General features: G+C 43.1%; 1 protein-coding gene across 1 annotated transcript in view; it reads left to right on the top strand.

The window, feature by feature from the left end:
• Window positions 1-17,029, top strand: part of syne1a (spectrin repeat containing, nuclear envelope 1a) — a 113,983-nt gene that overhangs the window by 51,163 nt on the left and 45,791 nt on the right. The window contains exons 59-77 of the mRNA XM_068576618.1: window positions 736-900; window positions 1,329-1,501; window positions 1,685-1,838; window positions 2,142-2,285; window positions 2,633-2,797; window positions 2,987-3,304; window positions 4,145-4,300; window positions 5,995-6,165; window positions 9,667-9,993; window positions 10,434-10,586; window positions 10,821-10,988; window positions 11,473-11,649; window positions 12,822-12,968; window positions 13,212-13,337; window positions 13,428-13,604; window positions 13,716-13,981; window positions 14,193-14,349; window positions 14,459-14,857; window positions 15,053-16,657. Of these exons, the coding sequence (XP_068432719.1) occupies window positions 736-900; window positions 1,329-1,501; window positions 1,685-1,838; window positions 2,142-2,285; window positions 2,633-2,797; window positions 2,987-3,304; window positions 4,145-4,300; window positions 5,995-6,165; window positions 9,667-9,993; window positions 10,434-10,586; window positions 10,821-10,988; window positions 11,473-11,649; window positions 12,822-12,968; window positions 13,212-13,337; window positions 13,428-13,604; window positions 13,716-13,981; window positions 14,193-14,349; window positions 14,459-14,857; window positions 15,053-16,657 (5,148 nt within the window). The remainder of the gene's footprint in view (window positions 1-735; window positions 901-1,328; window positions 1,502-1,684; window positions 1,839-2,141; window positions 2,286-2,632; window positions 2,798-2,986; window positions 3,305-4,144; window positions 4,301-5,994; window positions 6,166-9,666; window positions 9,994-10,433; window positions 10,587-10,820; window positions 10,989-11,472; window positions 11,650-12,821; window positions 12,969-13,211; window positions 13,338-13,427; window positions 13,605-13,715; window positions 13,982-14,192; window positions 14,350-14,458; window positions 14,858-15,052; window positions 16,658-17,029) is intronic.

Genomic DNA, 17,029 nt, shown 5'->3' with positions numbered 1-17,029 from the left:
TCCCAGTCGTAGTAATGGTTGCGGCAATCAGCTCTCGTCTTTGGTAAAATATGTTGTACAAAAGAGGCTCGGTATCAAGAGTAATTTGCCTGGGCATGAGCTATCTTTCTCCTCCAAAAGGACCACTCCCCTGCACTCTCATCAACAAAACAAATGGCCAATGGCTGTGGAGCTTTCCTTGTATACACTGAAGCACTTCTAAAATGCCAGAGCTGAGATGTGTCAGTGCTTGAGAATCTAACCTTTTTTGATGCTCTCATTAGACTGGTCACACTCCTATGATTAATGTGATGTACAGTGTAGAGCAAAGCACCATTCTCTTACCACAGGACAATGAGAGTGCCCCAAACAATGATGAATGAGATGTATGTACTTTGCACGCTAGCTAGTGGAGTTCTATTTTTAGGTCCTCTTCCCTACCAGACATGGAAACAGGAATAAAATCATTTAAAATTGCCACTAGAAGGTAGTTATTGTATCTCTGCCTCTCTTCACTCTACAGTTAAACAAAAGAGTTACGAGTGACGGGTGCTGTAATGTGGGGGCGGTATCGTCTCGAGAGATGTCTGTTAAGAAAAACAAGAATGTAATTTCAAACGCAAACAGAAATATATGAAGACACTGTTGTAACTGTTGACACTGTGCAACGGAAACATTTGTGTTCAACTCAGTACTGACCTGTTTCTCCCAACCAAAGGAGAGAGTGTTAACAGTGCTGTGCTCTGATCTCTGAAGGACAAGGCCTCCAGGATTGAACGTATTGTAGGGGAGCATCGCCTCTTCTCTCAGGGTCTTAAAGAGCTCCAGGATTGGGTGTGTGAAGCCCACAGGGTCCTCAAAACATGCATCTCCACCACCACTGACAAAAGTGTGTTAGAGGACCGGATGTTACAGCTGGAAGTAAGTAGTAACATGGTTGTGGCATCCCAAAAGGAATACACAACAATTTATTAGAGATTTGGCTATTGGTTGATTTTACTGGACAACTGTCGATGCTTCCTCAGCAAAACATTTCCTTCACTTCGTGCTGACATTTTCAGTGAAAGGGAACTAGAAGTGAAATAATCAGGTCTTGTAGAATATGGTAAACTATGGTTTTGTGTCCGATTTGAAGCCCAAACAAATTAAGTTAGGAGGGAAATCTGTCAGTAATAAACAGAGGAATAATTCAGTTAGGTTTTAGAGCGGTGCATCAGACCAAATGAACCTTGCTGGGAATACAACGATCTGGAAAACATTCTTTTAATTGTGTGGAAAACAGAAATATAGACATTTATTTCAGACTCCTGGCGATTATTTTCAGTCTGTCCCTTCACCTCTGTCTGTAGGCCTTACTGGCTGCTCGCCAGGAGAGGGAGATCCAGCTAAAGATGCTTCTGACGCGGGGAGAAGCGGTCCAGAGGAACACTTCAGCCGAGGGGGTCCCAGTAATTCGCAAACAGATCCAAGACCTCAAAGACTCATGGGACTCCTTGCTTTCTGCCTCCATTCAGTGTAAAAGGTTGTGATCATGAACCAATCAATCTGTCAGTCAGTTGATAAATGGGACTGGGAATTGTCTAGTTTAACTTGATGGATTTCAGTTGGTTGAAAGGTTACAGGGATAATTAGATTAAAATGTATGTGTGTCTTTTCGTGAAACGTTTGTTCACTGTGTGTTAACTTTGTAATGTTGATGTAACAGCCAGCTGGAGGGCGCATTGTCTCAATGGACCAGCTATCAGGAGGACGTGGGTCAGTTTGTGATGTGGATGGACCGGGTGGAGGAGACACTGAGCTGCTCAGACAGACAGTACTCTGAGATGAGAGACAAGACCGCCAACCTGGGAAAGACCCAGGTATCACATCTCACTCATGATGTCTAGCCTTGAAATGCCAGAATATGTTCTGTAAACTTACTTAAACAATACAAACCATACACTAAGTAATTAAGCATATGTTACTTTTGAAAAAACCTTTACCCTTTTTTTTTTACAGAATAACTGTGGTGTTTTCCATTTACTGCCACTTTTTGAATATCTACTTTTTTATTGAATGCCCTACTCAAAACACATGCAGTTACATACAGTAAATTCATACCCCAGAGCCTCCCAGTAGGGTTAGATGTACTACACTGAGTGTGTGTATGTGTTTTATTCCAGCTTCTCTATGAAGACGTACTAAGTCACAGCAGTCCTCTGGACACCATTGCCACAAAGGGGTCCAATATGCGGGAACACTACACTACCCAGCAGGAGGTGCAGCAGCTGCAGTGTAGATACAACACCCTCAAAGAAAAAACCAAGGTACTTAGAGAACACACAACATTTGGTGTAACTTTTTTCTCTGCAATATTGATATTCCCACAAACTATCTGTGAGTGACCTGTACTTTCAGCATTTTAGTCAATTATCTAATAATCATTTCAAATTCCTTACACATGTTTCACTGTTTATTTTAAAGATATAAAGACAAATACTGTATGTATAGTGTCAGAGTACATTACAAATGTGCTGCTCAGATAACATGTAGTTCAGTCGTTCCGTTTCAAACTGTTGTTTTAATTGTAATTTGGTTTTGTTCACTGCTCTTGGGATAGTGAATGAATACACGCCCCTTCTTTCCAGTAATATCTCCAAACCTTTGTTTTCAGAATGCAGTCAGTAAGGCCAAAGGGCTGGTGCTGGTCCATCAGGAATATCAAAGGGGGTTGCATGTGTTTGAGGACTGGCTGGAGCAGGAACAAGCCACTCTGGCTTCCTTGTCCCATCCAGAGGGAAACGTGGATACACTGGAGAAGACGCTGCAACAGCTACAGGTATTGATACTAAGGAGTCTTTTGCATAATGTCAATGTCATAAACAGAGAGTGTTCCTAGTAACATTGTTCACACATACACACAACTGACTTCACAGCCTGGATCAAGACTGGATTTAGGAATCTAAACCACTTCTAAACTCTTCAGTCACATAGTTTCTTTGTTCTTCCCTCTTTATTTCCCACACAGCTCCTGCAGGAAGGCTGCTCAAATGGCCAGTCTTTGCTCTCCTCTGTGCTGACCAGCAGAGAGAGAGTAATCCCGTGGGGTATACCTCAGATTGAGGACAGAGTGCTGGACACTGCTCAGCAGGAGTGGGGGGCCTACCAGGGCCGTCTGGAGGAGACTCAGACCCAGCTGAGCGCCACACTGAGCAGACTGAGGCAGATGGGCCAAAGGTTCCTGAGCCTGGCCCAGTGGCTGGAGGAGATGGAGAAGGTGGCAAGCATCAGAAGTCATCGGCGGTCAGACAGAGGCACCAAAGAGACTCAGCTGAAGAAACTCAAGGTCAGAGAAAGTTCACAGAAGATATGGGATTTCATTCAAGTGTCATTGATTTAAATTTCATAAGGAAGACAGCCCATTATTACATTTCTGCATCTGAAACACACATGTGCATGCACATTCTGAATTATTTATAATTTCTTTACTCATTATCCCCTTCTGTAATATTTTAAGCAAATATCCTTTTCTCTGTTCCTGCTATACAGTACCACATATATTCGGCCAGCAAACACCTGGTTAAACTGTAGATAACGTAAAATACTGTAGGCTTTAATTCAATATTGTGGACAACAGGAGAATACTAATTTTAAGCTCTTAGTAGCAAAGACCTACTTTAATCCTTTGAAAGAGCTTCTTTTTTTTTAAACAAAACAAAATCCAGCCACAATAATAGCAAAGCCAATAATAATATTGTGTCTTATGCAGCCCAGGGCCTTGTTCTACAATAAATCACACTTTTACAATCCACTCACAACATGTATTTGACAGAAAACAGCAGGGAACATGATATATCCCTACGGGATAACCTCCCTTTGGAGCAGGTTTCCTGCCAGTGTCAGAATGTCAGACATTCACAGTGTTTTCCCTGCCTGCATTTATAGGGATACACACACACACGCACGCGCACACGCACGCACGCACACACACGCACACACACGCACACACACACACGCACACACACACACACACACACACACACACACACACAAACACACACAAGAGACAGAACCCCTTGGCCCCATATGTTGTTTGCGAAGCAATTACAATTAAATCATCAATATCTTGACTGTATTGTTTGAGCATGTTGCTAATTATTCATTTCTCTGTGTCCCTTCTGAACAGGGGTGTCTTGAGGCAGTGCTTGCACGGCAGGGAGAAGTCGATGGTCTTTCCTCTTTGGCCCAACAGGTTCTGGAGGAAACCTACATCAGTAGTCGTGTCAGTGTTACTGCCACCCAGCTCACTGCCCGCTACCATTCCCTGCTGCTCAACATACAGGTAAGGCACGCTCTATTGTCTGCTATTTAATGACTTATACATCATATGTTCATCTATCTTTACGCCTTAGAGTTATACAGATGTCTGATCATAGTATAGTGTCCATGCTGAACAATATATTAATTGTGAATGAATATCTGGGTTAAAAAGCATCTGCTGGCTGGAAGTCCGTACACATACAATACCTAATTTCCTGTCCACTAGAAGATTTACCTGGAAGGTACCTGCTTGTCATTATGAGTTGATAATAGCAAAACATAATGACTTAATTGACTGGGTATTGGTTTAATCCCTTTTGTGTTATCCTGTTTCAATGGTAGAGAAAGAAAATGTGACGCTGTGTGTGTTGTCATTGGGGTCTCTGCCCGCAGTGAGCTTCTCACACGTGCTTATCTCTCACCATAGAAATTGCTCCAGTGAGAGTTTGGACTTTGTTTCTGTAACACCCCATTGAAGTTGCTTTGAGAGTGATGCCCGTGAGCCCAGCCTGTGTTGCTTTGTATACTCCACTATATTTGACTGCTCCTCTGGGGGGGGGGCTAAAGGAAAATCAATGGGGCTCCTCTGGTCTGTGGCTAAGGCCATAATTAAACGCTACAGAAGGCAATCTCACACTTGGCACCCGGAGTGGAAAAGCTTTGCCTGCACTACATTGATTTTTACACCTTCAGAAACACATCTGAGTCTGTGTGTGCGTGTCTCCCCCTCACTTTGTTCTATACCCACACCCCTTCATTCCTCTCTCAAAATTGACTAAAGTATGCATATACTCATGCCGGTACATACACATGACATCCTGCTCATACCAAAGATGCTTGTAATTATACCGTGTGAAGTGGGGGCCATATGGGCTTGAGGTGGGAAGCTGTTACCTCCGTCTAGTCGGAAAAGGTGTGCACTCAGCAATATCTGCTAATTGGAGCTTCTCGCAACACCACAGGATTTTAAAGTTGAGTGAATAACGTGTCAAACCTGCAAGGGACCCTCTCCATCCGCATGGTGCTATTGACTCAAAATCTCACTCAAGTGGATAATGCGTCAAAAACATAAAAACCTCTCTCCACCCTGTAGTGAAGCTATGGACATTCTGCAGATGAATGGAGGGGCTGAGGGTGGGGATGGGGGGGCAGATATTTTCTGTTTTGATGGTTGATCAGAGAGCTTTTGGTCCTTAGTGGCCAAGGTAAGACAGCTGAGGCACGTCTCATAGCTTAAAAGAAAGAGATACAGACCGTGTTTTCTGAATTGTTTCCTGGCCAAATAGAGTCTGAAGAGTCTTTACAACAATTCTAAATAAAACACAACAAAAGGGCAGCAGTTGTTGAAGTGAGTATTATCTACCTTTCTGTTAAAATTATGAAATATATTGTAAATGTGAGAGGGTAGCACTAGCACCTATAGTTTATCGCCAAACAAACAAATGAAGAATTTATTGAGCCAAAACAAACATTCTATTAAATGTAATTTTACTGTCGATATTCAGTCTTGTGATGCACAGCCACGAGGACAAAACCCGGTTGGAAATTTGGTGTTCATTACACATTGTATTTATAGTCAATTGGTCCTCAAACACAAAAGCATATGAAGTGAATTTCAATGTCATATGATGAGCCATCATGTTTTTTAAGGGTATAGGAAGTATGAAGCGATCTTGTTAAACTTAACTTTTGATTTTTCATCCAATCATTTTTCAGGACACCATCAAGCAGCTTCAGGAGGAGCTGAAGAGCATCGAAGAGGCTGAGAATCTTTGCACGTCCTTCACCGACTGGTTCGGCTCCACTCAGAAGAGCTTCACAGCGTTAACTGACACTTCTGAACCTCTTGACCGAGTCGCCATGGAGAAGAAGATGAAAAAACTAGAGGTAAGGATTTATTTACCAAAATCTGTGCTGTACTTGTGTACTTACATGGTTTCCCAGCCACTACTCTGAATCTCATTTTGTCAGTAAGGCATTTAGATACAAGGTGCAGTGAGGCACTTAATACACCTCTATGAACAGGTTGCAATAAATCAGCTCAGACGTTAGGTATTACTATGGAAAACTGATGAGTTAGCAAACCTCTGTTCGTAGTGGAGAATTTGAGCACAAACTCATATGAATCAAATATCAAAGCCAGCAAAAAATTCCTTCTGCAATCTTTTTTTCTGCCAAGTGACGTACAAACTTGTTTGGAGCATCCGTGTACAGATTCATTTGGCAGCTACAATATGCTCAGCCAGTAAAATATGCGGTTTCAAACCATTCAGTGTATCTATAATATTTGTACACATATATATATATATATATATATATATATATATATATATATATATATATATATATATATATATATATATATATATATATATATATATGTCTTTGTCTTTACATTCTTTTTGTCAAATGGACATTGGAGGAACGCAGCCCTGCTCAAACATGTACAGGCCGCAATAAAATCCCAACGGCAACATTGTTTGCTTGGCATAGTTCATATCGAGAGGATCAGATGAGTATGTGTGTATCGATCCGCTCTTTATGAAGACAAAGTGGGTGCCGCTTTAGAGGAAGCGTGGTAGCAGGGAGAGACCTCCCACTGTGAAGTAGAGGATGAAGAAGCGCCGGTGTCAGGAGCCTGCTGGCCCAGACACTGTAATTGATGCAGTGCCCTTACCGCTTCACATCTCTCTCTCTCACACACACACACACACACACACACACACACACACACACACACACACACACACACACACACACTTCTCTTCTCTTTCACTCGCTTCATATCACAAGATCCCTTCCAAAGTACTAATAAGCTGCAGAAAACTTTCTAACCCATGATTTCTCTGTGGTTTCACACATTTTTTCACTCTCTTTCTTTACATATCACTACATCACATCTCTCTTTGTCTTCCTCACACACACACACACACACACACACACACACACACACACACACACACACACACATATCCAGAAGCACACATAGACAATCACAATACATCATCTGGTGTGGGCTTTGCAGTAATCCCTGACTGGGATCGATGCTCTGTCTCTGCATCGGGACTGAAGACATGCTGTCACCACATGAGTCCTTCCAGCACTGCAGATAATACGCCAGAGCTCCCTCACTTACTCATTCTCCCGTAGTGAGAGCTACAGGGCTTTTCAGCGAGCTGTGATGATTATGCATTGACACAAAGACCAGTAGTCAATAGCCGTGTCAAGGGCCATTAGTTGGATGTAGACTTCATTTGATTCTGAGTTGTAACTGTAAAAGCAGGACTCATACAGTAGGAGTGTGGGCCCCAGTCATCTAGAAAGGTGTTGTAACTTCATTAAGAGCTCTGAAAATGAAAGTATTGAGATAATGCACCAATGTGAGACAAATGCTTTTCTGAAGGCATTTATTTCCCCCGGAACTCGGGAATTTCAGTAGTTTCTTGTAATTTAAATAAGACTAATCCTCACATTTTACACCTTTCCCTACTCTGTCCCCATCCAGTGTATCTTCACATTTCCTTTTAGTTAGATGTTTAAAAAAAATAGTTTATTCAGTAGTTTGTCCCCCTGAGTGCTCATAAGCATCATCTGTTCGCTGGTTCCCTCAAAAAATTGAATACAGGGCAATATGCAAAAATAATGCAAAAAATAGAAACTGGTTTCTCCTGCTCCTAATTAAGCCCCCTCACTGCCTTCCTCTGCAATATTTCTTATTTCACTGGCATTTCATAAATGTTAAAGGGCATTTTTCCCCAAGATTTCTTTCTGCCTGTACAGAATACAATATGATGCTTCTGTGCTGCAGTTGTCTACGGCCCATAAATTCAAAGCAGAGAGACAATTACAGCAGAGCTAACTGCTGCTCACAGGGTCTCACCTTATTAATGTCTCACTTGTGTTAGTACAAAATGGAACTGATGAACATGGTTGTTAGTGACACAGATGTATAATATAGTATATAATGGAGCTTGAGAACTGATCCAGAATGAGTAAAACCAGTGTACATCATTGACACCGGGTGCACAAGACACTTGACATAGATAATTGGGGCTGACATGATACAAGACAGCTACAGCATAAAGAGCACCCTGTGTTCTGTCGACTGTGTCAAAGTGTTAGAACAACTCAATGAGGCCTCCTACTTTCCTTCAGTGGAAAAGACCACTGAAATATTATTTTGTCCTTCCTGGAACAATTACATGCTGAACTGAAATGTGAGATTTTTTTCATTGAAACAGAATTTGCTTTATTGGCCATGTCTGTGTACACATACATAGAATTTGACTTTGGTTACACATAGCTCTCTTCGTACATATATACATATTATATACAATAAACAAGATAAATATTTAAAAAGACATTAAAGACATCAGAGTAGTGCAAGTAGTGATTCAAGATTAAAGATCATTCAGAGGTTTGGATGGTTCCTCAGACGGTCTTGAATATAAAATACACAATTTGGACCAATTCCAGGAACACTGGTAATGAAATGGTAATCTTGCAAGTTTGATTCAACATGTGGACAACCTGACTCGATGCCAGGTGTGCAGAGGCAGCAGATGTTTTAATATGAAGTGGAGGTAATGAGTCATACATCACAAAATCTACTGCAAATGACAATTACCGCAGACTTCCTTGTTTTAACTCACATGGCCAACCACACAGACTTGTACGTAATTGAGATGTATTGAGTGTCAGCTATGAAGGTCCTGAGGTAGGCACATCGGTGACTGGAGTGATGATCACGATGGACGCTTTGTATTAAGCAGCAAACAAGAACGTGCACGCTCAGGCACAGGTCTTGTTATATTACGTTATCAGCAGCAGTAGCTGGAGGTCTGGGGTTGAAGCTTCTCTCTACTCAAGCAATAATAGACTGATGATGAAAGCTAGATGGCGTCCCATTGAGTGGAGGTCCGTGTGTGGTGTGTTGTGGTTGCCCTGGAAACCCCCCGCAGCTACTGCTGCCTGTTAAGGGTCCATATAATTGGGTCCTCCTTTCATATTATTCACTGTGGTTCCACCACAACATGACTTCCAGGTCTTCTCCACATCTCGCCATGCAGGTGTCAGCCTACCTGATGGGTTCAAAGCGTCTCAAACACAATGCCAGGCTGATCTGGGTGACTGAGGCAGCAGTGGAGGTGAAGGACAAAGAAATCAGTGATACTGTGTTTGAACATCAACCTCAAAGTCAATAAAAACTATGGTAGAAGGATTCCCTTCTACAGTTTTGGTAGCTCCAGAGCAGAGAAGCAGTATTGTTTTCTTTAACTGAGCAGTGTGTAAAATGCCTTGTTTGCAGGTCATTACGTATAAAGCAATGGTGATGAAACTGTAGCAGAAGCCTTGCTGACTTGTATTTCTGCTTTCTCTTTCCCCTAGACTCTTCAGTCTGAGCTCCAACGCGGTCACTGTTTCCTGAAATCCCTCAGGGAGCGGGCCGAGCGGGCGGCAGACTTCCTGGACGAGGCTAGAGCTGAGATTTTAGGAGGTGAGGTAGAGGCTCGTCTTGCCCAGCTGGAGGAGCTCGCAGGTGGGCTGAGGAAGGAGCACAGCTTTTTACAGCGGGCGTTACTGCTAGCGAAGGAGTTTCAGGACCGCTATAAGGCTCAGGCCCAGTGGCTGGTGGAGACCAAGACTTTGCTCAAATCCCCTCTGGAGCCCAAGGCTGAACTGTACCAACGGAGAGCGCTGTTGGCCAAATATAAGGTACAGCAGCAACTATAATCTTCCTCAAACAAACTGTATTTGAATTTAAATCGTGTGTATAATATGTACATTTGTGCTGGTGGGTACAAATTGCAGCAAGATCTTATTGAATATTATTAGCTTAATGGACCACATGAGTGTCCTTGCTTGTCTTTATCCATTAACTCCAAAAATAGACACGCTTTACATAACTGCAGAGCATTTTCCTGAGTACACCACTGCTTTTTTTTAGCAATGTGTGCTTTGTAAAATTGACACTATAGTAGAAACCATTGGTAGTAAATTAGCTAAAAAATGTTAAAAACACTTGGGTTATCCTTTAATTTTGAGCAATGATCTAATACGACAATAGTAACTCCACATAACAAACTCACATTGTTGAATATGGTCTCTAATCAATATAAGATAAAACTAAAAATACATGTTGACCGTGTCCCCAGGCTGTGCTGCAGATGGTTCAGTCCCATGATGAATCTGTCAGGTCAGTGGTGGAGAAAGGAGACGCTCTTCTGGCCTCTGTGCACTACCCCTCCATCAGAGAGAAAATGAACAGGATGCAAAGGGACTACGCTGAACTCTGTCATACTGCCGCGGTGAGAACTGTGCTCGTATTACAGTAGTTTTGATACGCAGGGAGGAAAAAAATAATGTCCCTTTCCATGTAGGAGTTTGAAGATGAGTTGAGGCAAACATAAATATAGGGCATGTGATTCTGCTTCAGAAATGTGGTTTTAATACTTTGTTGCATATGCTGTTTCTAAATAGTATAATTAGGTATTATCCATATTGCCTGTGGATACTCACATTTTGTGAATTATGCGGCCCAGGCCCACGTGGAGAATCTGGAAGGCCAGGTGAAGGAGCAGGAAGCTTACCACAACGAGCTTCAGGAAGTGGAGCGCTGGCTGCTCCAGATGTCCAGCAGGATGGTGACTCCTGATCCCACTGTGGGCGGCAACCTGGAGGCAGCCACTCAACAGCTGTCCAGGCACAAGGTGAACAATCGCATCTCTGGATTTTTTGCCGTTTGACAGAGCTTGAGCAATAAGCTTTGATTAGACCACCTCCGCCTACGCAGAAACTTAAATTATTCAGACTGACGTTGTTATGATAATTGTTGATAACTGTTGCTGTAATTATATTGTATAAACAATCCTTTCAATCGAGTCAAACTTGTTACCGTAGCAGCATGTTTTAGCAAATCTACTCAAGCTCTAATGACATGCGATGTTGTTGTTTTTTGTCCTAATTAACTGAGGCCTTTATTAACACTTGTAAATGGCTGTGGCCATTCACAAATGTTCTTTGTCTTTAAAGTTCATCCCTTCGGTTCTGTGTAAAACCATAAGACATCACTGTTTGCTATCAGCCTGCTCTGACCTCCTGTGTCATTGTCAAGTGGACAGGCTCATTCTGTAATACGTCTCCACTGGAGACTCTTTCATACATGATTCTACGTTGGTACTTTGTCCTCCACAGGCCATCATGGAGGAAATAGCGGGCTTTGAGGATCGCTTGGCAGGCCTAAGGAAGCGCGGAGACCACCTGGTACAAGGCTGCAGTGACCGTGTGCAGAGCAGGCTGAGACAGCAGGTCCAGGCTCACCAGCAAGGCACCAGAGACAGCTACTCAGCCATCTGTAGCACAGCACAGAGAGTGAGTGAGGAGGAGGAGATGGAAAGAGGGAGGGAGGGGATGCAGAGGAGGAGTAGATGGAAAGAAGGAGGGAGGGGATGCGGAGCAGGAGGAGGAGGAGGGATGGATGGGGAACGGAGATGTATTTTGTATTTGAAGTAGTGAAATGGTTCTCACATATTTATAATGTAAGACATATCGGACTTATTGGTGCATTGGATACACACATTTGATTATGCATCAATGAATGTGACCACACACACATGCACAGTCACACAGTTCTACAAATCGGTGCTATTAATATTCCAACAGCCTCGGCATCCACTTAATCCTTACCCATTTTGACACGTAAACCCATTTCTCAAGACACCCTTTCACTGCCTGGGTAGAGGGCACGACCAATTAAGGCTGCCAAAGTGGAGCTCAACAGCAGCCATACTCCGACAGACCCCACCCGCCAAAATCACTAACTCAATCTACCCATATTAATCTCTGCATATCCCCTGTCAAGTCCACTATTTCATGACTGAGCCAAAAGTGGTCACACACCACTATTCAGTAGCTCTGGCGAGCCCTCTAATCCAGGCCCACTCTGTCATTTTGGCAACCTCTACTCTGTCATCATAGCTCACCTCCCAAGACACCACCTCTACCAGCACTCGCACATCCAATCTGGCATTGTGTGATCCAGCCACAATTTACCACTACGTTGCTGGCTTCTCTACAACTGCGCCTCCAGTGTTACGATGGCTGCCAACTGTGTCCCAGCACAACACTGCTCTAATATCCTGCCTGCCACTTGCCACCATGCCAACCTTCAAGCCTTCGCCAAATACACCGGGCCATCTGCCAATACATGCGCCCCTTCTTTCCCTCTTTTGGGCTTTCATATTAACACTGTCAATCAGACCTTTCTGTTTCGCGCTCTCCTGGAGGGCATGGACGCCTCCACATTCAACACCTGTCAAATACAACACTGCATAACTGCCTACTTGTTCAGGTTATAGACTTTAATGCCTCTTTATGTTTGGTCATGCTATACTGGCTTCAAAGCTATGCGTCAAGCTGTTTTTACCTATAGCATTTCTGCTTTCCTTCACTTTATATTTGTGCTCTGCTGTTTAAAAAAAAAGTTATTCTCCCTCCTATTTCCCTATGTATTGCACTGAAATATATCTATTTGTCTCTTATAGGTGTATCAGAGTCTGGACCATGAGTTACAGAGACATGTGAGTCTCCAAGACACACTGCTGCAGTGCCAGACATGGTTGACTTCTGTCTCAGAGGAACCAGAGCCTCCTGCACATCCTCCTCTCAGCCTGGAGGAGGCGCTACACCAGGTACAGCATTGCTTGCATTAATTTCTTTTTAACATGTTGTTGCCCACTGAAATTATGAATTGTTTAGTTAATAGTATTCATATAAATGGCATGTCATTTGGCAAACTCAGAGACAGTTTGCGTCATTGCATGTTTTTTGAGGGGGACTGAATTGCAGGCAATGATGTGTTGCAGATTGTTCTCAAGGGATAATATGATGAGACAATAAAACCATAGGACCGTTAACCAACTCTTTTTCGACAGGTGAAGCAGGAACGGGCTCTCCAGGAACAGGCCAACACTTACCTCCAGCTTGTGTGCTCAACATGTGACTTGTCCGAGCTGAGGGTCAGGGGGACCGGAGCAGCTATCCAGCAGGTCAAACTGCAGGTCAGTCAGCTTTAACACGCCTTTCTTTTGAAAATGTTGTTTGACAAAATGCTTGCGCAATAATTGTATCCATTGTGTTCTTGTGTCCAGATTGAGGAGCGCATGCTGCTCTGTGAGGAGGTCGCAGACAGCTGGAGGGACATTGAGGAGCAGAAGGCAGATTTGGAGGTCCAGCTGAGAGAGACAGAGCAGCAACTTCAGAACCTCATCAGAAGACCGGCGGAGCTGGAGCCTAAGATTGCACAGAACCAGCTGGACAAGGCACAGGTCTGTGTTTGGTAGACAATGCTGTATTGTTGAAAACAATGTGTGTGTCATGGTTGAGGCAAACTTTTAGACTACTTGACTAGAATTGAAAATCCATTATCTTTCCCACAGGAGTTCCTTCAGCAGATTAGGGAGAGGCAGACTGAGGTATCCCATTTAAATGACACCGTTGGTAAGATGACAGATGGACAGGTCTCTCCTGCCCTGGAGGAGATAAGGAGACTGAGGAGAAGCTGGATGGATCTGGGCCAGCGGGCAGAAGACCTGGAGTCTCAGCGGGGGGAGGACATGCAGCGAAGTGGAGAGTACCAGGAGATTGTTGTTGCTGTGGAGGAACTCTTCCACCAAGTATCAAGGGAATGGGACTACCTCGCAAGGTATCAATCTTTTCTGTCGGATTTTAAACATGCTGCCCATTTACAAGTGGATTTATTTATTTATTGACATGGCTATATATACTGTATTTGTTATATTTCCTCTGGTATCAGTCTTTTCTTTCTATTTATCTTGGCTAAGACAATTCCTATAGCTGAATTTCTATATCACTGTATGGACCTGATATCACAACCCGTGCCTGTGTGTACCTAGGGCTGACACAGAGAGTACTAGTGAGCATCTAGAGGCTCTGAGGAAGCTCTCCATTGACCTAGAAGAGCAGAAAGCAACTCTGGAAGACCTCAGAGAACAGAGACTAGCTATCCTGCCGCGACTCAGCCTGCTAGACAAGGATCTGATCAAGCAACAGGTGGAGCTTCATTCTTGTAGTTCTTCAGCTGCTTCTTAAGATGGAAAGTTGTGAACTTTAAGTATACAAGTATTGTGTGTATTTTAACCGGTGTTCTGCCTGTCACTAGGTTGGTCATCTGGAGCAGCGCTGGGCCCAGCTTGAAACCCTGATTCAACAAAAGATCCAGGACTCCTCACGGACACTAGAGGATTTAGCTCGAGTTGAAACCCAGCTAAAGGATGCCCGGGAGTGGGTGGAGGAGCAGCGGCCTGCTTTTACCTCTGCGCTGAAAACCAGCCCACCACCCGGTCTGGCCCAAAGTTTCTTGTTCGACCATCTGAGTGTGTGCGTCGAACTGGAGGCCCGTCAGCAGCTGCTGGGTCAGGCGGTGAGCGAGGCCCAGGCTGTGGCTTCCAGACTGGGGCTGAGTGAGAAGAGATTCTTACAGGAGCTCGTTGAACAAGCCCAGACTGAAGTGGAGAATCTGGGAGCTCGAGTGACGCAGAGAAGGAAGTACCTCAGTAAGGTAAACAGTTTGATTTTTGTATTGGATGCAAGAGGAATTTTAATCATCTCTTAAAGGACCTAAGTTTCATCAAAGCTGTTGGTCTGTGAAAAACCAGAAAATAGTTGGTCCAAGAAATAAACTGTAAAATAATAATACAATATTTAAGCTGTTACAACTTTATACATAATGAAATCTTTAATTCCATCTCTCTAGGCCTTCACAGAGAGGACACAGTTCCTTCATGGCCTGGGAAGAGCACTGTCTTGGATACAGCAACAGGAGAGGAGGGCTTTGATAGATGACCACATAGCCCTTCTACCTGATGACCTAGCCAAACAGGTTGCTGCTTGTCGAGGCGTCCAGTGTGGTTTGCGAGTGTACCAGAGGGAGCTGGCATCTCTCTGGATACAAGGGCGAGAAATAGAAAGAGATGCCACTGACAAAGAGAGAGCAGAAACTGTGGCGAGACTTGAGAAGCTGCAGGCAGTGTTTGAAACTGCTCTCCAGAAGACAAGCCAGCGTCTCACAGACTTAGAGAAAGCCTTGACCTCCAGAAAGTACTTCCAGGTCGACCTGGATAAGACTTGCCACTGGTTGAGACGAGCAGATGCCATCACTTTCCCTGAAATCAATTTCAGCAACATTGACGATAGCTCGGAGTTGCAAACACAACTGTCTAACTTTCAGAATGTCCTAGAACAAGCTTCAGAGTACGAGAACCTTCTTCTTATTGTCCAAAGAATAGGTCAGGAAATCCTCCCTACTCTGAACGAGATTGATCATTGCTACCTAGATGAGCGGCTCAATGCCTTGCCTCAGCAGTACAATGCCATCCTAGCTCTAGCCAAAGAGAAAAAGGACAGAGTCCAACAAGTAATCTTAGAGCGAAAAGAGTTCAGCACTTTCTTTGATATCACTCGTAATGCACTGGAGGAGCTTCAGGAACAGTTTGACAATCTGGAAAAGCAGACTATCAGTATAAGTGAGGAGGAACTCATTTTTTGTCTGATAAATGAATACAAAAATATTAAGGGTAGTTTATTCCATATCAGCCCCGCTGTGAGAGAACTTCACGGCAAAACGGAGGGGTTTCTCAGTTGGGGTCAGCAATTCAGAGCTGCAGAGACACTGCAGCTGGTCAATCTCCATAACACACTGAAAAGGATGAATGATCAGAAAATAAAACACTTAGAGGATTGCTTGAAACCACTACTTGAACACACCAAAATATCAACCAAGTTGGACTCAGAGTTTAAGTCTGTGGAAGAGAAGCTGGTCAGACTTAAGTCAGACACAGAGCAGGGTGCCATGGATAGAATCACAAGTCTTCACTCACTGCTTGAAAGGATGGATTGTGTTAGCTCTCAGGCTCAAGAATGTAACCAACAAACTAAAGGCCTCGGTCTGAAGTTTGACCCCAATGCCTTTAAGGAAACTAACCTGCAGCTGGAATCATTGCAGTCCTTACGGTGTGAAGTGAAACGTGTTATGGATGAAAGTGAAACAATCACAAAGAATGAGGATTTCACAGAAGAAACTGAGAAAATGTTGGAATGGCTCCGGACTATCAAGGATAAAGTGGAAGAACCGTTGATTCTTTCAGAGGTCAGAATTGAGAGGGTACATGAGGAAAAGCGCAAACTGAAGATCGTAGAGGAGGAAGAGAAAAGTAGATGTAGGATAGGAGATGCTTTAGGGAGCAGAGAAAAGCAAAAGTATGTTAGTCGGAAAAAAATGGTTCCTGCAAACATTGAAGCGAAACTACTGGAGCTGACAAAGCTGGGAGCTGAAGTTCAACAAGGAATTAGCAGAAAACAGGTATGTGTATATATTATTCAGAAATTACAGTCATTTTGTATTTCTTTATTTTTCTAATTGATACCCTGAACTCATCATTCAAGACTCTAACTTACTGAATATTATTTTCCATCTCTTGTTCTATTAATATTAATGGGCTTAGGGAAGCTGAAATATTTAAAAGACAGTTCAAGAGATCCGATGAAGTTTGAATAAGTACTTAAGATATTATTATTCTATAACTGTGGTTAAATAGCATATCCCAAAGATTCCATGTATTATGTGGAATAATAAGTGAAAGTTAGAATGACATAGCAGAGCAATTTCTAATCAGCAAAGTTTTACAAAAAAAATAAATTAATAACAATTTTGACCTTTGACATTTTGAGAGGA

The sequence above is a fragment of the Clinocottus analis genome, unplaced genomic scaffold, assembly GCF_023055335.1.
Source record: "Clinocottus analis isolate CAN_PGR_092001 unplaced genomic scaffold, fCliAna1.0.p SCAF_15, whole genome shotgun sequence".
Lineage (NCBI taxonomy): Eukaryota > Metazoa > Chordata > Actinopteri > Perciformes > Cottidae > Clinocottus > Clinocottus analis.
The sequence above is the reverse complement of the archived record's forward strand: the minus strand, read 5'-3'. Positions and strand labels throughout refer to the sequence as shown.